The sequence below is a fragment of the Talpa occidentalis genome, unplaced genomic scaffold, assembly GCF_014898055.3.
Source record: "Talpa occidentalis isolate TD23 unplaced genomic scaffold, MPIMG_talOcc4v2.1 talOcc4.10, whole genome shotgun sequence".
Classification (NCBI taxonomy): domain Eukaryota; kingdom Metazoa; phylum Chordata; class Mammalia; order Eulipotyphla; family Talpidae; genus Talpa; species Talpa occidentalis.
In genome coordinates, this window is record NW_023600993.1 from 30599795 (window position 1) to 30622202 (window position 22408).

The 22408-nt window shown below is 47.0% G+C and overlaps 2 protein-coding genes and 1 long non-coding RNA gene across 10 annotated transcripts; 2 read left to right on the forward strand and 1 right to left on the reverse strand.

The window, feature by feature from the left end:
* Positions 1–881: 881 nt before the first annotated feature.
* Positions 882–9267, reverse strand: LOC119258772 (5-beta-cholestane-3-alpha,7-alpha-diol 12-alpha-hydroxylase). 4 transcript variants are annotated; one of them, XM_054693440.1, is made up of 3 exons: positions 8969–9227; positions 7922–8136; positions 882–3797 (listed from the first exon to the last, which is right to left on the reverse strand). In XM_054693440.1, exons 2-3 carry the CDS (start codon positions 7951–7953, stop codon positions 2192–2194), a joined length of 1638 nt encoding a protein of 545 aa, XP_054549415.1. In that variant the 5' UTR covers positions 7954–8136; positions 8969–9227; the 3' UTR covers positions 882–2191. The 4 variants fall into 4 exon arrangements, 2 of the variants coding, with proteins under 2 accessions (XP_054549415.1, XP_037382939.1); XR_008551142.1 differs by having other exon boundaries at positions 3757–3797; positions 6601–8136; positions 8969–9267; XM_037527042.2 differs by lacking the exons at positions 7922–8136; positions 8969–9227 and adding an exon at positions 6601–6632.
* Positions 6233–8292, forward strand: LOC129145508 (uncharacterized). Its single transcript, XR_008551183.1, has 3 exons — positions 6233–6282; positions 6612–6671; positions 8171–8292. It is a non-coding gene; the product is annotated as an uncharacterized LOC129145508 (long non-coding RNA).
* A 964-nt stretch (positions 9268–10231) lies between the features above and the next one.
* On the forward strand, positions 10232–21938 carry ZNF662 (zinc finger protein 662). 5 transcript variants are annotated; one of them, XM_037527073.2, is made up of 5 exons: positions 10232–10307; positions 16655–16781; positions 17403–17519; positions 18493–18591; positions 19594–21938. In XM_037527073.2, exons 2-5 carry the CDS (start codon positions 16748–16750, stop codon positions 20619–20621), a joined length of 1278 nt encoding a protein of 425 aa, XP_037382970.1. In that variant the 5' UTR covers positions 10232–10307; positions 16655–16747; the 3' UTR covers positions 20622–21938. The 5 variants fall into 5 exon arrangements, with proteins under 5 accessions (XP_037382970.1, XP_037382977.1, XP_037382953.1 ...); XM_037527080.2 differs by lacking the exon at positions 10232–10307 and adding an exon at positions 14783–14841; XM_037527056.2 differs by lacking the exon at positions 10232–10307 and adding an exon at positions 15652–16220.
* Positions 21939–22408: the final 470 nt, after the last annotated feature.

Consider the following 22408-nt stretch of genomic DNA (forward strand, 5'->3'; position numbering starts at 1 on the left):
TGTGTAAATGTGGGTGTGGGTTCCTTGCAAAAAAACCCAGGTGTACACAAAATGCCCAGAAGATCATGCCTATAGGGAATGGGAAGGGCTGGCTGTGGGTGACCCATGGGTCCCTCTCACTGTCTTAGGTGCCACAGAGGGCTCGAGCACAGCGCTGTTTACTAGAAGTTTCTCTGGCACTGGTAAGGGGTGATCTGTCCTGACCCTCACGGCCCTGGTCAGGACAGAGCCCTCGCCAGCTTGACCTTGCTTCTGAGCCTAACCTTGTCCCTGCTGGCTGTTCAGAAACCAGGCTCCCTGTCTTTACTTCCCAAACATCCCCAGGTTCTCAGAAAAGTCCTTAGAATTCTCTTAGCGCACAGGCTCTGGGGCAATGGAGATGGTTCTTGGAGCTGACCTGGAAGAAGGACCACCAGGCAGGACTGCCTACCCTCTGCCCTGTGAAGTATGGCGTGAGCTTGCCCAGCAGTTACTCCCTGTGGAAAAAAATGCTTTTCTTCCCTAGGTGCCTTCAATTCTACCATTGGTATGTCATGCCTGATCTTTGTAATCATGAACTTCCCTCAGGACATATGTAGTGGGCTGTTCTCTGAAGTCTTGATGAGGAAAGGGTTAGGAAGGAAAAAAAAAAAAAAAAGTGGCGCCGATAAGACTTGCTGGGTCAGGGCAGGTAGTGACTAGATGCATGCTTGGGTGTCTCAGTCTTCCTACTGCCTCAAGGCCTCTGCCAGGGGAGGGAGGGTGCCCCTGACAGAAGGCATTCCCAGGCAGAGGGCATAGATCTGCATGTGCCTCAGGCTCCTTTCCCGCTGACATTGGGGGCTGACCTTGACACTCCTGGGCTACCCCCAGTCCCGTTCCCAGTCACCGGCGGTGATGGTGCACACCACTGACTCTATTTCACATGCTGGAAAGCTGAGTGAGGCGAGGGAGGGGGAGGAAAGGACTTGAGGACATGAAGTAAATTAGCTGACTGGAAGTCAGGTTTCTATAATTTAATTTACAATTTAGAGAATTGAAGGCCTAAGATATCAAGCCCTAGGAAGCTAGGACATAGGAAGCTACAACACAGAACAGATGGGCTAGTTTACTGATGGGGTTGGGGGAGCCCCATGGGGTGGAGGCCATTTCTGTCCAGAAGATGAAATGGGTGGGCTTCCAGGAGTAGCCCACACTCGGCTGTACTTTTTGGACAGTTCACATTGGAGAAAACTGGCAATGTCAAATTGCACTCTGAAAATTTGAGGACCAGCTGTAGCAAGACTTAAATGTCAAGTGTGTGGAGATGAGGAGGAGCCAGAAAAGTAAAAATATGACAACCAGAAGCACTTTAGAAAAACTCGCTAGCACTAAGGTGATCGGAGGGCCCTGTAGGCTGGGTATGGAGAAAAGAGCCAAGGTGTAAGCTACAGAAATGGCAGTGGGATGGGAAAAGGAACCACATTTTTTTTTTTTAAAGATTTATTTATTTATACATGCACTGGGTACAGTCAGAAGCGCGGGAGGGTGAGAGAATTCACCAGAGCCAGAGGGGAGAGCAGAACAGGCAGACTGACCAAGTACACTGCTGAGGGGAGCAGCGGGCGGCAGGAGAGGTCTGCGCGCCATGTGGGACCCTCGCCCTGTGGCCGGGGATCAAACCGGCACTGCAGAGGCTGCCGACAGCTTCGCAGGCCAGTGCTCAACTGCTGCGCCACCTGGGAGGCCCTGTTTTTACTTCTTTATAGATATATCAACTAGGAAATGAAAATTACACTTGCAGCTTGTCTCACTGCTACTGCTTGACACTGCTGAGTGTTAAAGAAAAAAATACAGTGGGTGGGAGGGTGGAAGCAGACATTTGCAAGATGCGAAAGAGTTACTCATAGTAAACAGGAATTGTCAAGGCCGGCATTATGTTCCAAACTGAGTTTCCCACAAGATTTTCCCCTTCCACTGGACTTCCTGGGAGAGGAAGTGGCTGCAAATGCATGGAAAAGATGGTGCTTTCTAGAGAGAATGATAAGCCTGTGAAGTGGCCAGGAGGGTCAGAAAGCCAGGTGGGAATAGGGGAGGTAGGGAATAGGGAGTGCCACAGAGCCAAGGCAGGGGTAGGGGCAGAGAGGGAGGCCTGAAGCTTCAGAAGAGGGTGGGGAGGTGAAGACCCCATAGGAGCCCCTCTGCTCAGGCTCCGTGACTACCTGGGCAGAGCTCACTCATTGAGCCGCAGGCGGTAGCGGAAGCGCACGTCATGACTGGGCTGTGCAGTGCCAAAGCCCCAGCGGTAGGGGTCCACGGGTGGCACAGGTGTGTCAGAATCCACCAGCTCCAGGTCAAAGTGGGTGACCATGAGCAGGATAAAGAGCTTCATCTCACTGAGGGCCAAGAACCTCCCAGGGCAGATGGATACACCGGAGCCCCACGGCATGGTATAGTGGTGGATCTTCTTGCCTGCCTTGTAGAAATCCACTTTTCGGGTGCCATTGGGGTTGAGGAAGCGGTCATACTTGAAGGCAGTGGGATCAGGGTGGATGTCAGGGTCCATGTGCACTGAGAGGTAAGGGAAGAGGGTCACTATGTCTCCAGAGCGGAGCAGGTATTCCTTTCCGCTGGCCATCTTTAGCATCTGGTCACCGTGCACCACCCTGTAAAGCGTGGGTGCAGCTCCCAGCCTCAGCGTCTCCTCCATCACGCTGTCCAGCACTGGGAGCTGGCGCAAGACACTCACATCAATGTCAAAGGACTTCCTCTTCTCCCCCAGGACCCGGGTGGCCTCCTCCCTCACAGCTTGCATGGCTTCTGGATGCTTCAGGAGGAAAATGAGGGCCCAGAAAGAAGCAGGTCCTGTGTTTCCCTGGGAGGCCCAGAGCATCATAAAGTTGAACTTGTCCTGCATGGCTGAGGCTACTCCCTGCTCCTTCAGGTACTGAAGCATGTGGGCTATCCAGCTGCTTATGCTGTCCTTCTGCAGGCCTTCTTCCACAGAGAGCTTCTTGTGGAAGAAACGCTGGAGACGGCCTATCTCTCGCCACTCAAGGGGTCCCAGCAGAGAGTAGACAAACCTGGGGAATAGGCGGTCAAACTTGCGGAACTGTTTAAATAAAATGTCTGCGTGTAGCAGGTCTTGCTCCTTGTTCTTTGTGTGGCCAAACAAGGCCAGGTAACCGGCCTCGAACAAGATCTTGTAGGAGAAGTGAAAGAGGTCATCTTCATGCCAGCAACCGGCCTCCAGGCTCTGGCCCTTGGGCCCCAGTATAACCAAGGACAGGCTGTCCAGCATAACTTGGTTGAGCTCCTCCAAACCATTCCCCATGAGGTACTTGGTGCTGGCCGAGTGTAACATCTGGTGGTCTCCCTCGTTTGATTGGTACCCAAATACTTGCATCACCAGTTTTTTCGCATACTCAGTAAAGTCTAGTTTCCTCTGTGCATCCTTGAGGATGGGGCCATAGGAGAGAGGGTCCATGACAAAAGTGAAATACTGACCCCCTAGTTGCACCGTGAATATGTCCCCATGCTTGGTTTTCATGTCCTTCAGGAATTCAAACATATTCTTCCGGAAAGTCATAGCATGGCCCAGCCAGGGCACGGAACCTTTGTCCAGAGGGGGCTCCTGGGGTCTGCGTTGCCGGAGCAGCCCCACCAGGCACAGGTACCCCACAATGGCCAGCAGCAGAGCTCCCAGCACCGTAGTCCAGAGAACCATGGCTGTGTTCTTCCCGGTTGAGCTCTGGTCACACTGTCCTTGTGCGACAGCAGAAATTTCAGGCGGTCTTGACAAGTTGGGGACAGAAAGTTCTATCCACCTGGACCTTGCCCTGTAGGTGCAAATTACAGTAAATAGCTGTGGAAGCCACAGTCAGTAGAAGCAAAATGTTCCCTGGATTTAGCACTTGCTAAAGCCTGGTCATGTGGGAGGGGAGGCAGGGCCAGGAGGGAGTCCAGCTGTGGTTACAGTCCTCTCATCTGTTTCAGGCTTTGCTATGACCTTGTCAGACTCAGCTCCAGCACCTCTTACAGACTTCCTTGATCCCACCCCTATCGCCACCCCATGGCTTACTACCTACACCTTTACTTACTTATGCATTTTTTTATTCATTAATTTGCAAGCTCATTCAGCAGGAATGCACCAAGGACTTACTAAGTTTCACATCCACCCAAAAACCCCTTTTCCTAATTGTTCCTCCACCCCATCCTGGTTCTCTGCTAGAGATTAAACTTCGTTTGGTATCACCTCTTTTCCTTCATCTGTGAAATGGGAATAAGAACAGCACCTCAACAGATGTCACTGTGAGGTGAAAAGAGATAGGACATGCAAAGCAGAGAGACGAGTGCCTAGGTCAGGTTAGTGCTCCATCTGTGTCCACACATATCCTAAAGCTGTCCTTCTACTGCCACCTCCCCTAGGCCACATGGTGCTCCCCTGCCTTCTGGTCCTTTCTTCCTCTTTGGTCTCCAAGTTGCTTCTAAGGCAAGTGAAGAATATGTCCCTCTGCCAGGGATTTTGGTGTTCTGGCTGGAAGGAAAGAGACATCAATGCTCAGACTTTAAGCCTGGGAAGGCAGAGCTAGTAGAGGGTTGCCAACTCCAGCTGGAATGACTCCAGACGAGGCCCACGGCCTCTCAGACTGAGGACTTTACAAGCAGAGGCTCAGATTTCAGTCTCTCAGCCTTTTGCCTGCCACTGGTCCAATTTGCTTACCTATACACTTCTCTACAAAAAGAGCAGATTGAGGGCCTCCCTGGTGGCAAGGGGTTAAGACACAACCTATGAAGCTATCGGCAGCCACTGCAGCATGAGTTCAATCCCCAGCCAGGGAGGTACCCACATGGTGTGGCAGACCTTTCCTGACTCACCCACTGCTCCCCTCAGCAGTGTATTTCAGTAGATCCGCCTGTTCTGTTCCCCACTCTGCCTCTGGTGAATCCTCTCACCCTCCACACCTCTGGCCTGTACCCTAGTTCTTGTATGCATAAATAAATAAATCTTAAAAACAAAGAGCAGATTGAGGCTGAATTTTGGATGAAATGTCCGAGATGACAGAAACCTCATACCAATCACTAGTTCACAATCAAGATAGAGGCTCAGAGAGTAGTGGGGACTTTCTCTAACAGCTGCCCTGACGTGGGGCACTGAGGTGATTTGGCTATTGACTGCAGACCTTCCACGAGGTGTCAGGCCACATCCTTGCCAGCTAAGACATCTGTATCAATAGTCCAGCTCTTGTTGAAAGGTGATGTTCAGACTCAAACAGCTCTAAAAATCCATTACTCTTTAACTTCCTAGTCAACCTGCAAACAGGACTTTGTCTCTTCAGACATTCATGATTTCCCCATGCTCTCTGTTAGGGCTTATAGGTTAAAACTTAGTCTCTTCCTTGCCCAGCAGAGAAGGATGGGACGTTTTAAATGGATAAGGTGGCCCTGAGACCTTAGGCAGGTAGAGGAATCAAATGGTCGTTATTGAAAAAGGGCCATAAAGGCGACCGGTGGCCATTTCTAACACTAGTAAACAGCAGCCAGCGCAGACCTGTGTCCTAAATCTCAAGGCCACAAGGTGAGAGTACAAAAATTCTTCAAACTTCCCTCACCACTCACTTTCCTCTCACCCCGTTTCTCCATCAGGATAATCAATAAATCTGCCTTTTCTATTTTCCATTCCGTCTCTGGTGAACCTTTTCACCCCTAGGCCCTGGTGTCCCTGCACCAGTTGCTGAGTTCCCCCTCACAGTACCCTGTCCAGTGAATTTCCTTTGCCTGGTGCACCTCCCTCAGGCGGGAGCTAGAAATATCCACTCTCTGGCTCTGATGGCTGTGGCTAGAGAGCTCCGAAGTGCAGAAAGTCCCCTGCAGGGTGCAGGCTTGGGCAGATTCAGTGCGGACTCTTGGCTTTGACCCATCACGCTGCACTGAACCCCACTAATGCTAGGCATTCCAGCCCACCGGGCCCGCTGAGGGATCAGATAGATGGGGAGCCTCTGGTGGAGCTGGCCTGCCCCAAGGAAGTCGATCCAGGCGGTTGCCCCCCCAGACCTCCCAACAAGCAGGGCAACGGCGATCCAGAGAGCAAGTGCCCAGGAAGCGCCACGCCGCAGCCCCGCGCCCGCAGGCCACCGTGCAGCGGCTGGTGGGTTGGGAGGCCTGGAAGGACCAACGATATGCGGACGCGACCTCCGGGAGTGCTAGAGAGGACCGAGTTCCGGGCCCGCACTTTCTGCGCCTGCGTGTCTAGGGTGTCGCGCTGGACGGTCCTCTTTGCGGAAACCGACTCTTCGTGGTTCCGTCAGCTTTGGCGCGGAGGCTGTTAGTGTCCCTCAGTTCCCCGGTGGCGCAGGCAGAAAGGGAGTGGATCTGGGGGCTCAGGGAGGCCATGCGGAAGGGGCTGTCCCCGCCCTCCCCTTCCCACCTCTTGGACTCACTCCTGGTGTTACAGGGCAGCCCCAATACAAAACGGGGTGCCTGACTGTGGGTCCTCACCCGCGCCCTTGAAAGGCCTTATCAATGCTCTACTGCAGGCACACGCGAAAGGTTAATAAAAGGTTTATTTACAAGGGAAGGGCAAGCGAGGAAATGTACAGCTCAGGGAGAAAAATGGGAAACAAAGTTTTAAATGCGTCCTACCCGATCCGCAGATCTGGAATCCCAAATGGCACTCAGAGCTGGCCGTGAGCCAGGAGCCCTGAAGCCAGGAGGTGAGCGATAGCGAGCGAGCGAGAGACCCCCAAGGCCCACGTGTTTGGTTTTTATACCCAAACTGGCTGCTTAACTCCACCCTCAGGTCCCAGCCACCTTCCCTTTGGTGGTGACGGGATTTGTCTTTCCCAGTGTCTTCATGGCTTTAGTCTGGGGTGGGGGTGGGGTCCACAAAGCCTGTATGGGATTAGCTCAGGACATCAATTCCCCCTAACACTGGGAGTTCGTGTCACATAAGCTCAGCAGGAGCGTCCTTCCCATCCAAGCTCACGTCTTATGCCGTATATCATCCAGATTTTGAGCTCCAGGCACCGACTTGAGGGTCCGCTTATATGCTGTGGACCCTGGAGTGCCTTTCTTTCAGCCGGCTGCTAGTCCCTATGCACTGGCTGTCCCTAGTCTTGTTTGCTTTTTGTTCCTATTTTGAATAATATTGACTGCTCTGCTAATGGCTGTCACTGCCCACTGCACACCCCCGGAGGTCAACAGCAGGACATTGACATGGAAATGCAGGGTAGAAATTGTTTCAAATAATAATTTCAAATAAAATAATCTTGAACTTAGGGCTTGACTTATTTATGGCTTCTTTTCCAGGAAAAGCAAGAAAGCCCTCCATTGTAGTTGTTCGGAACACCCTGGCCCCAGGTTAGCTATGTTACTCCTAGTCTGCATCACACATACTAGGTGGCAACTGAAGTCAATGCAGGGCTTCAATGACAGTCCTGGATTCTTATCTCATCTCTGTCACCAACTCACTGGGACAGGACCCCAGCCATGCTGGAACAAATGAGCTTGTAGACACCTAACCCATTATACTTTCCACCTCTCAATTTTTCAAACTACCCAGTTACACCATATTCAGTGGTTTTCAGGAACTCAGGGACCCAGCTACCTTTGTGGCAGTCTCTAGGTTAATATCAAACTGTTATAGGACAGGGAGAGGGGCAGCCCAAACTCCGCAAACCTGCCTATTCTAAATGGGTTCTGCCATCCGCCGCATCAACACAAAACATATGAGATTTTAATGAAAAGGAACATCAGTGCAATTAGTAAACAGTACAGGAAAGGCAAAGAGTCTAGTTTCTAAATCAAGCACCCAAAGTTACCCGTCCCCTCGTGGGTAAAAGTCCATCCATAAGGGATTGGCCCATCTTCCAGTGGGGACCCACAGAAAAGGGTCAGAAACAACCAGACAAGCCCAGAAGGAAAAGAGCAAAATCAACATCAAGATAAAAGCTGCCATTGTCACCTCCCCATGGGTCTCGCCCACATCTGTGTCATCTAGTCCATGACCAAAAGACAAGCGCAGTTTCTTCACGTGTCTCTAGGCTCCATGCGCCTCCTCAGGTCTCCTGGCTCCATCCTGCTTCCTTCCTCAGTCTCTTCTGCAGCTTCTCCTCTCCCTGCTCAGCTCCATCTTCCCTTGGGTGGGGCAGGGAACCTCCCTCTTTCCTGGGGACCACCCTGTTACAAAACCATCTTATTGTTTGGTTTACAGCTGGATTACAGTTCGTTGGCAGATGGGAAGAAAAGTTGAAGACCCAAAACAAGACCTGTAGCTTCAGTGCAATGGACCCTGAAGTCCTAAACCCTATATAATCCCAAGCCTATCCTAGAAGGGGAGCCTTTATTTGAAGGGGGTCTCCTTGGAACTCTTGTCTCTTGCTCTAGCATTTACAATAAACCTAGACCCCTTGCTTTCTGCTCAGTGTCTCAACTCATTTTAGTCTTGATGAGTTCTCAAGAGCCTGACTAAAGTGGTCCAGGGACATTTTTTAGAAATATTTTCGAGCTAACGGGATACAAAAAAAAAGTATCTTTTATATCTAAATAAAGAAACAAGCAAATTTGGGCCAGTAAAGTAGGGTTAGGAACCTACATTTTGGTAAGGAACCATTGGATGTATGGAAACAACTTTAATTAACAGCCCTCGGATCTTGAACAAACCGGTAGCTTTCTGACCGGAAGAATGGAAGAGCTAACCACTCTCCCCAAGTGTGATTAAGGGAGTCATTACTGTTAACAAGTGTCCACCTGACCCAACAGTTTATTGTCTGGGCCACCAAGTAATAGATGCCGCAAACCTAGAAAGTATAGCAAAGGAATGGGACATTCAGGGACACATAAAAAGGCGTGGCATAAAATGTATCATCCAATTCTAAGGGTGAGGGCTGAGTGAACTTTCTTATAACATCTTCCCCCATTATAGTGCATCTGGTGGTAGTCACTGAGCCAAAAAACAAAACTAAAGCCAGGTAAGTGGCTCCTGTATCTAAAAGTAAATCAATAAATTTACCTGCCACTTCAAAAGTTGCCAGCGCTCAGCTGTAGTAATGGGGGTGGTGGTTCCAGGAGTCAGGTCTTTTCTCAGTCCTCAGCAGGCTCTGGGATCCTCAATTAGTGTCACAAGTAAGGGCGATTGGGATTTTGCTCCTCCCTTTCCAATGCCCCGCCTTCTTACGATAAGCACACTGATTTTTGTCCTAGAAAACTTTGTTGTCAGCCAGCTGTCTCCCATTGAGTCGCTTGGAAGCAAGTTTCTTTCTTTCTTTTTTTTTTTTTTAAAGGGCAGGTTCTTTTATTTATTTATTTATTTAAAACCTTTTTTAAAAAAAATTAATTTATTTATTTATACAAGCACTGGGTACAGTCAGAAGTGTGGGAGGGTGAGAGAATTCACCAGAGCCAGAGCGGGGAGCAGAACAGGCAGATGGACGAAACACACTGCCGAGGGGAGCAGCGCCGCCTGTGGGACTTTCAGTCTGTGGGACTTTCGCCCGCTGGGCCGGGATCTAACCGGCTCTGCAGAGGCTGCTGGCAGCTTCACAGCGCTGCTCTCAACAGCCTGCGCCACTAGGGGAGGCCCGGAAGGAAGTTTCTAAGCCCAGACCCCTTTGTGACTTTGGCCCTTCCATCTCTACAGCAACCACAGAGACCTTTCTGTTGCCTCTTCTGATTCATGTAGGCTAGATTACTTTGTTAAACACTTCAAAAAGTTCACTGACCAGGACTGACAGCAGTCTGGAAATCTCTCTGTGGTTTCTGAAGTTGGCCTGAGCCACCTGGGCAAATGCCTTGCTAGCAAGGTTTGCCTTCATTGGAATCGGGATCTCTGTTACCAGATTCCCAGAATGTCTCAGTCAGTCTTTTTAAGAAACATGGCAGGATTTTTATCCTTTAACTCAGTCATATCGTAGTTGACTGATTTATGTTGGCACTTTTCCATACATTGTTAGGCAATAAAGAAATTCCTTATCTTAAGAGGTAGAGTTGGTTGATGTAGTCTCAGAGGACCTCTAGGTTCAAGGTAGTCTCATTTTCAACCTGAAAGGCTGTTTTTCCTGGATTCCAACAAGTCATCTTGTATGCTGCCTCCAGGACCTGGTCTTAGAAACTTGCTTCCAAGTGACTCAATAGGAGACTGCAGCCTGACAACAAAGTTTTCTTGTGCTTATCTTAAGATGGAAAGGGCAGCCCAGGCCTGAAGAGAAATGGGAGGAGCAAAATCCCAATCGCCCTTACTTGTGACACTAATTGAGGATCCCAGAACCTGCTGAGGACTGAGAAAAGCCCTGACTCCTGGAACCACCACCTCCATTACTACAGCTGAGCGCTGGCACCTTTTGAAGTGGCAGGTAAATTTACTGATTGAATGAATATGAGCTTTTTCATCTGTGTTACAATGATGTGTAAGCAGTTTTTGGGCATCTCCCAGGTTCTTTTAAATTTGATTACCAACTATGGCAGGCTGTTTGGTGGGTGTTATAACAAAAACATGGCAAATTTTGCACAGATCCTGATCAAGCCTTAGTTTCATAAATGTCTACACGTAGGGGATTTTTAACCATTTATGCTATAACTTGCAAAACCATTCAAGGTAAAAGATAGTCTCATTCCAGACAGTTCTTAGTTCTTTCAATTTGTTTCCAGCCAGACTTCCTGGTTCTTCATTTTATAGAAGCCAGACAATACTGCAAAGAAATACCATTTTTTTTTCTTTTTAAGTCTATGCAATTTAAACTTTACCCAACTGTTCAGGATACAGTACATAGGGGAGTCTTTAGCAATACTTTCCTGACTTCCTATTACAATAGATCTTACACTCAATTATATATTAGCCTTCTTGGGGAGGAATTTGAGCAATTATAGGAAATGATTATAAAAAGATCATGAGTTATGTGACACTGCTCAAGTGTCACATTTTCAGCTTGCATGATGTCCCATTTTACCAGTGAGAGAGAACTGGGGTAAGATGTCAAAGCTAAGAGAAAAGAAAGAATGGGTGGACTCACTGTGTAGCCATAACATGTTTCAACCAAAAAACAAAACATAAGATGGCAGAGGAGGTAGGCAAAAGGTGCAAAAGAGGAGGAGAAGGAGAATACCAGCTTTCTCTCAGAACTTCTTCTGGACAGCAATTGGTGTTCCTCGCACTGCAAGTAGCTTTAGATAATCGATAGAACAGGAACAGAAGCAATTCCCCATAGAGGACAGGGAGCATAGGGAGCATAGGGAGCATAGGGAGGTATAGTAAGAATGAGAAGAGAAAAGCTTAATCAAATCCAGCCTCATTTTGAGCAACCAGAGCAAAATAAACAGCCAGAAGTATGTCTGTGAGATTGAGTTCCAGAGTCTGGAGGAATTTGAGCAATTATAGGAAATGATTATAAAAAGATCATGAGTGAGCTTCTGCACAGCAAAAGAGACAATAACAAAAACAAAGAGAAACCCCACCGACTGGGAGAACATTTTTGCACCCAACACTAATGATAAAGGACTGATCACAAAAATTTACAAAGAGCTGATGAGACTCAACAAAAACAAAGAAAATAATCCAGTCAAAAAATGGGCAGAAGAGCTAAAAAGAAATTTCTCTGAAGAGGAAATGCAAATGGCCAACAGGCATATGAAAAAATGTTCAACATCACTTGTCATCAGGGAAATGCAAATCAAAACTACCATAAGATACCATCTCACACCAGTGAGAATGGCACATATTAAAAAAACTAGCAACAACAAATGTTGGCGAGGGTGTGGAGAAAAAGGAACTCTCCTGCACTGTTGGTGGGAGTGCAAACTGGTCCAACCACTATGGAGAGCTGTGTGGAGATTTCTGGACCTACTAAACATAGAGCTTCCATATGATCCAGTAATTCCACTCCTAGGTTGCTGCAGGAGGCCTTGTTGCCCCAGCCAGATAAGACACTGGCATGCAGCGAAGCTCAAAGGGCCTCACACCGTGGGGCTGAAGATTTAACATCCCTTCACTTTTTGTTCTTGGTCATAAAAAGAAAAATATTTCCCCCAAAAAATACGTTAGGCACTATATTATATGCATCAGTATACTGCAAATAAACAGCACAGAAAATTATCTGTTAGAAACTAATTATTAAACAATTTGGCCCACTTGACAATGGGAGACAACTTATTGAGCATGCCTGACAAGCATTACAATACAACAATTATAGTAGGTCCTTCTTTTTGTTTTCTCTTGAAGTTTCTTGGGAAAGTTTCTAAATGAAGCTATTTGAGTTAAAAAGTTTGTAGGCAGAAAAAGTTCTGATAGCTGAGTAGCAGCTGGTCTCTGACTGAAGGCCATGTGAATAAAATAGTCTTTTGATGCTTAGGCTTTAGCTGATAGGGGTGTACTGGCGGCTATCCACTGTCTTAGATAATTGTCTAGCTAAAATAATAAGTTTTAGTGTTAGGTATGGTTTTTTTATCTATTAACCTTGAAGGCTACCATCTAACTGGGACCCGTAGGAGCCAGTAGTCCATGGAAATAAAATACACTAATTGTTTCTGCTTTACACATGACAATGTATTTTTTTTTTTGCTTACTAAAAATAAATAAATAAAGACCTGGTGAGTCTCTCGGCAGAAGATACTAGCACCTCACCAAGTGTCAGTGTCTCCTCATTCTACTTCATCCCCTTCCCCTCAGCCCTTTCGTTTTCGCCAACGCCGTCTCATCCTTTCAGGAACCCCTGACACAACATTTTGCTGGAGGCTGGTCCCCGGCACTAGGACACAGAAACATCAATTCCAAAGAGCACCTGCACCCCTATGTTTATAGCAGCACTATTTACAATAGCTAAGCTTTGGAAACAGCCCAAATGCCCAAAAATAGATGACTGGATCAAGAAGATGTGGTACATATATACCATGGAATATTACTCAGCATTCAAAAAAGATAAACACATGCAATTTGCAGCAACATGGATGGAGTTGGAAGGGATCATGCTCAGTGAAATAAGCCAGAAAGAAAAGGAAAAATACCGGATGGTCTCACTCATAGCAGGAATCTAGAAAACTTAAATAAGGGACCAGGAAAAAGAATAACTATAAGAAAGTGAAAATCAAAATCAACAAAAAACTATGAACCAGAGACACTCTATGGTGGATGGGGGGCTGGGAGGGGAGGGATTGGGGTCAAAATAAGGGGGTTGCAATTGTATGGGGAATTTAAAAATAAAATTTATTTAAAAAAAAAAAGATCATGAGTTATGGGGTAACAACTCCTAAGCTGGTCTTGGCATGACTCATTTATCAGGGTGGGAGATGTTCTAGGATGCTACAGATGATGTGGGTAAGACATGGGGAGGAATGAGGAAGAGCTGAAGTGATTGTTGCAGAGACTAGTCATGACAATCATGTGGTTGTGGAAAGTGAGAAACAATCCCAGTTGGTAAAAAGAGAATACCTTAGACTTTGGGAAGTCAGGGCAGAAGGATTGTTAATCTCTGAGCATTTGTCTATAGGATATCTAGCCAATAATATCAGGCTTCTACTACCACTACTGCCCAAAAAGTGGTATTAAACTTCTTAGAATCTAGAAGGGGCTAGCCTCAGCAAGAAATAACTGAGAAAGATTAACTTACTGAACATTGATGTGATTCCCCATAGCCTCATCCTGTTATTGTGGGGCTCCTTTGTACATTTTTCCACTGGCCACTTGTTCTAAATTCTCTAGCATGAGGGGTAATGGACAACCGTATTGCACTGGATTTTTTGCTGGTGAAATATGCCATTACCATATACGTGTTGCCTCACCTGAGCTAGTGACATATTAGGCTGACTTGGCTCTGGATAGGAAGCTGCCTATGGTGTATTCTCCAGTCCTGCTTATACTACTGGGAGTCACAATTATGATTACTCTTGTCCACTGTTGACTAAGACAAATGGAATGCATGTGGATGAAGCCTCTATCCAAACAATTAGAGTATCTAATGCCTTATGTAGCGGCTTATGCTCCTGAGAACTCTTTATACATAAACAATATGCAAGTGGAATTGTAGAAGAATGGCTCCATAATGGTGCCCTGCCAGTTCTGCTCACATTTATATAAGGAAAGGTCATATAAGGCAAAGGTTTGCATAACAGCTAATCAGACTTGACAGTTCACATTCTGATCCTTCTAGAACACCAGCAATGCCAGGAGCTTTACAAGCTTTATAAGGCCATCTCCTACTCCCTCCCCCAACTCTTGCACAAGGTTGTCATGAGACCGTATTTCATTTGACTCCCATATTCTGATGAGGAATGTGGCTTTCTGCGACACTGTCCTCAGGACATTACGGCAGATTACACCACTGCCTACCCACGCCACAAAGCTGGCTCCTCTGCAAGGGGTATTCCACAACTCAAGTTGTAGTCATCCACTTCTCTTTTGTTGTCATTGTTTCTGGTGTGTGGGACGAGGACCTAGGGAGCTGGCAATCCCCATCCAGGCAGCGGCACCCGGGGGCGGTGGGTAACAGGGGAGTCGGGTCCGCTTGGCCCTCCTCCTGCTTTGCAGGGCGAGAATGGAGGACCACAGAGACGCGGCGCCCTCCGCGGTCCTAGACAAGCCGGAGAGGCTCGAGAGCTGCAGCCTCCACCTCTCCGGTGCAGAAATCTGGCTGGCGCTGAGCGCGGGGACCTGGACTTGTGACTGACTGCGCTGGCGGGACGTGGAGTCTGGGTCTTGTCCTGGAGAGTCTGGGGCGCAGGGCCGCGATGTCAGGCCCGTCCGGGTTCCTCCCAGATCCCGGGCAGCCCCAGGTCAGACCCGGCGCACGCTGTCCTGCCGGCGGGGCGCCCGGGACCCTGGCGGCCGCGGCCCTGACAAACGGGGCCCACCTCAGCCCTGCCCTCGAGCTGCTGTCGGGAGCGGCCGGGGCGCGCCCGGTGAGTGCGGGGCCGGGCTCCGCCCTACCCCGGGCTCTGGGCCCAGAGAAAGGGCGGAGAGGGGGTGGTGTGGCGACCGGAGATCAGGATCCCCCACACCCCCACCCCAGTAGGAACAGGCAGGGAGCAGAGTGGATTGGACACCCCTGACTTGTGCGGGCAGCTGCATAGGCATGAGCCTAAGTGTTGGGGCCGATGTCCCGTCCCCCAGAGCGCTTTGCTCGGCGACCACTGTCCAGAAATGTTATGACAGATTTTACAGAAGTGGTCATGTTTGAGGTGGGTCTTGAGATGAACATGAAGTTTGCGCTGGAGGAAGGAACTGGATCTTCAAGCAAGGGGCGCTGCAGGTGCAATGGCACAGATCCTGGCAGAGTTTGGGTTCCTGGAAGGGTAGAGGAGGCTGGTGGTGCGTGAGGCCGGTCAGGCAGCAGGGTCTCTGAACGGTGCTGTGGTGCGGGGTGGGGCTGGGGGGCGGCCGTTTGGACTGTGTTTAGGTCGGCAAAGGTGAGCCTGTGGGAGCCAATGACCCCGATGTGGATAGTCACTGCGGGGACTTGATGGGGCTAGAACTGCCCCTGACAGGGACCCGCCACAGAAGAGACAGATTCTGAATGGGGCGTTGCTTGGGAATTGTGAGAAGTGTTGATGTGTTTGTGTTTTTTGAGGAAGATGGTGAGAGAGAAAGGGAAGAAAAGATGCAGGAGCCCAGGCTTCCAGAGAGTGAGGAAGAGGGACTTTAAGACTGGAGGTTGGGGGGAAAGTAGGGGCGTTTTAGAGAGTGCTGGGGTGGGGGGGTGCAGGGAGTGACGTCAGAGCTGGAATGTGGCCTGTTGAAGACAGCCTGGAGAGCTGTACTGAGTTCCTGAAGAGCCCTTGGCTGCCTCCTTGGTGACCAGGAGGCAGAGAAGACAAAGAGTCCTTCACAGGGGTGGCCCCGGGGCAGGTTGAGGACAGAGGGAGGCATAGCAGGCGAGAGCCAGGGTCCATCCGGCCTGAGTTTTGGCTCAGTTCTGTAACTCTGCCGGGAAGAATATCTCTAAGCCTTGGTTTTCCCTTCTATAGAACAAACCTAATACTCTCCTCGTGGGCTGTGAAGCGTACACAAAGTAATACATGTAAAGTGCCTGGCACAGGCCCAACAGATGATAGTTGCTCTTTACCAGGGGTTGGTGACCTCTGAAGGAGGACACATTGTGGACAAAGGCTGGCACCTGGAGTCCAGATAGTTGGTTTGGCTATCGAGGTGAAAGGGAAAACTTGAAGAGACTAATGAAAAAAGTTGAGAGGATGTCTGAAGAAAAATGAAGACACTTGAGCAACAGGGAGCAAAAATCTGCTAAGTTCCCTTAGACATGCAGAATCTAGAAACTCAACAGGTATCTCTCTCAATTCCCCGGGCTGTTCAGGCCTGGGTCCTGGGATTGTCCTAGGGCATTTATTTATCTATCTATCTATTTATTTATTTATTTTTAAAGGATATACTGCTGTAAGGGGGGTATTAAGCTTCTTTTTATTTTTTTAAGATTTATTTATTTATACAAGAACTGGAGTACAGGTCAGAGGCGCCGGAGGATGAGAGAATTCAGCAGAGACAGAACAGGGAGCAGAACAGGCAGAAGGACCGAAGTACACTGCTGAGGGGAGCAGTGGGCGGCAGGAGAGGTCTGCCGCGCCATGTGGGTTTCTCCCTGGCCGGCCAGGAATTGAACCTGAGCTGCAGAGGCTGCGGACAGCCTCACAACGTGGCACTCAACCCGCTGCGCCACCAGGGAGGCCCTGTCCTAGCGGATTTAAATACATGTCATTTCAGGAATCAGTGACCTTTGAGGACGTGGCCATCTACTTCTCTGAGAATGAATGGACAAGTCTGGACCCTGCTCAGAGGACCCTATATACGGACGTGATGCTGGAGAATTATGGGGCTCTGGCTTCCCTGGGTAAGGGCCTTTCCGTTTGGACTTTGCCTCTTCCTCAGAGGCTCAGGAATCTTTGCTAATCCTCAACTGAGTGGCAACTTCAGGCTCTTGGATTCTTCATGATCCAAGTTAAATGATCCAAAGTAACTGGAAAGTGGGAAGTGCTGGTATGAATTCAGGCCTCACATAGGACTTCCTTGGCCCAGGGAGAGCTGCCACTTCCTAACCCCTGTGCTGTGGGTTCAGTGGGAAGAGAGTAGATTCCTGGCACCCCACTGAGCTCTCAGATCCCTCTCTCAGTTTGGGAGACCCTGCTCAGCACCACGCACCTTCGCATCCCATGCAGATGTTGGAGCTCTAGAACTCTGAGGAGCAAGAAAGCGTGATTCCTCACGCTGAGTGAAATCATCCATTTGCTCACTCTAGCTGTTACTGAGCACCTCCTACTCTACTTCCTGACCTCTGTAAGCCTGCCAGCCCCTCTCCCCTGCGTGTCCTGCCTTCTCCCCAGACTTCTTTTCTCATTCTCCTTAGTTTTTCCCCTTCTTTCCTTTTCTGTCCCTGAAGACTGGGCCTGGGAGGAGCCCTGGGGCTGCTCCATGTCACCACACTCACCTGCCTGTCCATTTCCTTCCCCTCAAGCAGCATTTCCATTTCCCAAACCGGCTCTGATTTCCCAGCTGGAGCGAGGGGAAGCACCCAGCTGCTCAGCTCCTCAGGGAGCTCTGGATGGAGAGGGCCGGAGGGGTGTCTCCTCAGGTGAGTGAGGACACGTATGCGGTCATCTGGTCAGTTCCCTTGTCTTTATCTTTAAATTGTATTAGGTGTGTATTCCCTTCACCTAGAGCTGTGGACACCAGTAGGATTCCTTTTATTCCTCTGTGTTCCCATACTTTTCCATCTTCGTCAGTCTTTGTTTTATTCACCCTGGCTCCTCTGTGCCATCTTCATTTACCTGTTTTGCTTCTTCCCCATTTCCACTGTTCTTATCATGACCACATTTATCTTTACTCCCTGACTTCTCTGTTTATTCTCTGAGCTGCAGTACCCTTTCTGCTTTTCTGGTGTATGTATAGTCTTCCAGCAGAAGATTCTGACTGCCCGTTGTTACATCATGACCACCTTTACCATTACAATCAAGAAGTCTCAATAACCCTAAACAAAATAGTCCCTATTCTGCAGGGATTTCTGGTGTGGAAAACACCGACATTCCTTTATAACCAACATGGGGCTTTCCTGCTCCTAATTTTCTAGTGATAACTGTGTCACTAGACCTCATACCTCCCTGACTTCATTCTACCTTATTCCCATAGGGGCTTTTTAGTGGGCACAGGTGACTTGAATTATGCTCTCAGCTTCTCCATTCTCATAGTTTCTTTTTTTTTTTTTAAAGATTTATTTATTTATGCATACAAGAGCTGGGGTACAGGCCAGAGATGCAGGGGGTGAGAGGATCCACCAGAGACAGAGTGGGGAACAAAACAGACAGGCTTATCTTTTTTTTTCTTGCCATTTGAAAATGATGTTTTTATATTTTGGGGAACTGATGGAAGAGCAACTTCCCTGCACCTCTGTTTCCTATCATATTCTTATGCCCCTCGAATTTCAGTCCTTTATGTTACCAATTTTTCCATTCACCTTCATCTCCCCTTACTACTACCATCTTTACTCTTTTCCTAATGAATTCCACTACTCTAACTGAGAAGCTTTATTTATATCTTGACTCTGACAGGAAATCTATTTTTAAAGTCTACTGGGATCTCCCATCTTAAGCAGGTAGAACCATTGAACCTGAAACTGCAAGGAGAGTGTTCAAGCCTAATTTGCACTGGTAAGTGAGAGGGAAGTGAATGCTCTCCTCCCAATCACATATTTTCCACTGTCCTTCCTTGGTAAAATGTTATAAATCCATGTTTCCATTTATTTTCTAAATAAAAAGACTCTCTAAAAATCCCCATATCAGCCAATTAATCAAGTAGATATGTCAACTCTAAAATTACAATTTCATTTGGACAGATTCAACCAATTACATGTGGTTCAGTCCTGGGTCTCAGGCTCAAACTGCTGACTGCTATGGTCAACTATTATTTTAAAAGTAAACACTGTTTTTTACTTATTGTGTTAGTTGTTAGTATCAAAACACATGTAACATACAGACTCTATCCCTAAAGAGCTCACAGTCTAATGGGATATTATATATAAACATATAATTACAGCAAAATATAATGCTATAACAGGTATGAATAAGACACTGTGAGAAAAGAAGAGAGAGTCTGCCAATACTGCTTGATGTTATTTGGAGAAGCACTTTTCATGGCAGACCCGGTCATTGGATTGATGAGACTACATTTACTTTTAGTTTGAAAGTATGTGGAAGATTCTTCTTACTGCCTCCCCAAGCTCAGGTACCCCAAGTATTCCATAAGAGAATTTTTATTTCTAAACATATCCTCTGCTCTGCCTCTTGGCTTGATCTTGTTTTATAAACTGGACTGCCTAGAAGGAATTTCAACTTATCTCCCTTAAATTCAATTGAACTCTTTACTAAAGACACCTCTACTTGTCCCCACCTCCCCCCAACCCCGTTAACCCTGTGCTTGATCTGGTGCTGGGAATTGTAGCCACCAGGGACTGTCTGTCTAGTTTCTGTCTTTTGCTTTTGGTTGCTTTCTGAGTATTAGCCCCATATTTCCATTTTCAGTTAGGACAGGGCTACTGAGATACAGAAGTGTCAGTTGAAGAGAAATGTACATACATATTAATACCGCTTGGTGACCTTAGTCACTTGGTTGTATGTAATGATGACCTTTGCAACTCTGGTTTGTTCTTTCAGACAGTATGTTAAAGAGTGAGAAAGAAGAATCTATTCTGAAGGAGGAGATTTTTGAGGAGGCGAAGGATCACATGGTCCTATCAAGTGGACCCCAGTGGTGTGGCTCCCAGGGATTCTGGTTTGGAAAAATATGTGATGCAGAGAAATGCAGAGTAGGGAGATGGCCTGACTACCACAGTGGGGAAAATGTGAAGAACATTGCAAATGATATTATAGAAGTGATTGTCAAAGATGAGATGATCTTAGTAGAAGAGAGTTCAGAGAATACTGACATTAATTCCTGCCTTGTTATACATCAGAAGATGATAAGTGAGCAGGTATTCTATATATGTGAAGAATGTGGTGAGTGTTTTGATCAAAATGACTTTGATCAACATCAGAGAATTCATAATGGAGAGAAAGTCTATGGGTGTAAGGAATGTGGGAAGACTTTTAGTTTTAGATCACAATGCATTGCACACCGGAGAATTCACACTGGAGTAAAACCCTATGTTTGTCAAGAATGTGCTAAAGCCTTCGTCTGGAAGTCAAACCTGATTCGGCATCAGAGAATACATACTGGAGAGAAACCGTTTGAGTGTAAGGAATGTGGGAAGGGCTTTAGTCAGAACACCAGCCTTACACAACATCAGCGAATCCACACTGGGGAGAAACCCTATACTTGTAAGGAATGTGGGAAAAGTTTTACTCGGAACCCAGCCCTTCTTCGACATCAGAGAATCCACACAGGGGAGAAGCCTTATGAATGTAAAGACTGTGGAAAAGGCTTCATGTGGAACTCAGATCTTGCACAGCACCAGAGAGTCCACACTGGGGAGAAACCTCATGAATGTACTGACTGTGGAAAAAGCTTCATTTGCAAGGCACACCTTATCCGACATCAGAGAATTCATACTGGGGAAAGACCCTATAAATGTAATGACTGTGGGAAGGCCTTCAGTCAGAATTCTGTTTTGATTAAGCACCAGAGACGCCATGCTAGAGAGAAACCCTACAACTATCAAACCTCTCACCTTCTTGAACACTGAAGAATACATAATGGTGATACTTACAATTCTTATGCTACTGAAGATATTGAGAAATGACTTGTCCACAATTTGCTGGACCTATAATAGTCAGTGTTATCTTACCCTTCTCCTGAAAAGATCCTGAATTTTAGTGAGACTGGCCCCTCTGTTCAGCCATGTTCATACTAGGCAATATTTAGTTGAGCACCTACACTTAGATACCATGGTAATCACTTTATATACTTTTTGATTTTTTCTTAATAATTCAATTAAGGTAGGTGCTCATCTCATTTACACAGGAGAAATCCAAGGTTGAAAAGTTTAAAAAAACTCATTCATGTTTACTTATGAGTTGTAGAATTGAGATTAGACTCAGGCTTATCTAACTCCAGAGTCTACTGTTTATTTGTGTACATTTTTACTTCTGTCCATAATTGTTCAAATTTCCCTGGGCTAAAAGTTTCCCTTCCTCATCCGAGACCCAATTCCTTCAACTGAACAGAAGTTACTTCTTCTACTTGCAATTGGTACTGCACAAGTTGGTATTTAATTATGTCCCATCTTATGTTTTCCTAATAGTCTCTTTACTGTTAATATTGACTCCAGATCAATGGCTCTTCGAGGACCGACACTGCATATCTTTTATGTTTTTCAAATTTTGAAACTTATTTATTATTGACTAGATATCTAACATGCTCATGATAAAAGAAATTAATTAGTTCAAAAAATATGTTCAGTGAAAACTAAATGCCCTTGTCACTCCTGTATTCCAGTCCTCCTAGAGGAGGGAGTTGTGTATCATTGTTACATGTTGTGTATCTTTCTGGATATAGTCTTTCTATATAGCTAGCCAGTCATGTATTGCCTAACAATTTTTTGGTCAATAATGGACCACATATATAATACACTGGTGGTCCCACTTAGCTATAGCATATAAACTAGGTGTTTAGAAGGCTATACCATCTAGGTTTGCATAAATGTACTCTATGACATTCACACAATGACAAAATTGCTGAATGACACATTTCTCAGCATGTATCCCAGTTGTTAAGTGACACATGACTGTATATGTACACATAAGTATTTATTAATACTATTCATAAGTCTACCTCACTGGAAACCTTACTTGACACAGATGAGACTGTAGTTAATTGCCAAATGCAGGCCTTTTTCTCTTTCAGAACTTGTGGCTTTCTTTGATGTTACCAAAGTTAACTTAAGGAAATCAGTGGAAGGTAATCTGGGTTGTGCAATTTGGGAACCCTGATTACTCTTGCACTACTAGATAGCAGCCTGGGAATGGGAAAATGTAAATCAAATTTGGGATTTTATTTTATTTATTTATTTTTTTAAAGATTTATTTATTTATTTTTTATTTATTTATGCAAGCACTGGGTACAGTCAGAAGCGCGGGAGGGTGAGAGAATTCACCAGAGCCAGAGCAGGGAGCAGAGCAGGCAGAAGGACCGAAGTACACTGCTGAGGGGAGCAGCGGGCGGCAGGAGAGGTCTGCGCGCCATGTGGGACCTTCCTCCAGTGGCTGGGGAGCAGCCGAGGATCGAACCGGCGCTGCAGAGGCTGCGGGCAGCTTCACAACCCAGCGCTCAACCGCTGCACCACCGGGGAGGCCCTGGGATTTTATTTTTTAAAAAAAGTGTATAACTACAACCCCTGTCATTACACACTATCCTAAATCCTCTCCCAGTCTGTTCTCATGACAGCCCACATCCCAAAGTAAGCAGAGGAGCCATCACCAAGGGAGGGAGAATGAGCATTAATGCTCTGTTGGGTAGCCTCAGCCAATTGGC

Coding starts and splice junctions, on each gene's coding strand:
- LOC119258772 (XM_054693440.1), bottom strand. CDS start 7,953: ATGACACAGATGTGGGCGAGACCCATGGGGAG. Junction 3,798..7,921: donor TGGGCGAGACCCATGGGGAG/GTGACAATGGCA, acceptor TTGCACCTACAG/GGCAAGGTCCAGGTGGATAG.
- ZNF662 (XM_037527056.2), top strand. CDS start 16,197: ATGCAGAATCTAGAAACTCAACAG. Junction 16,221..16,654: donor AGAATCTAGAAACTCAACAG/GTATCTCTCTCA, acceptor ATGTCATTTCAG/GAATCAGTGACCTTTGAGGA. Junction 17,520..18,492: donor CCGGAGGGGTGTCTCCTCAG/GTGAGTGAGGAC, acceptor TGACTCTGACAG/GAAATCTATTTTTAAAGTCT.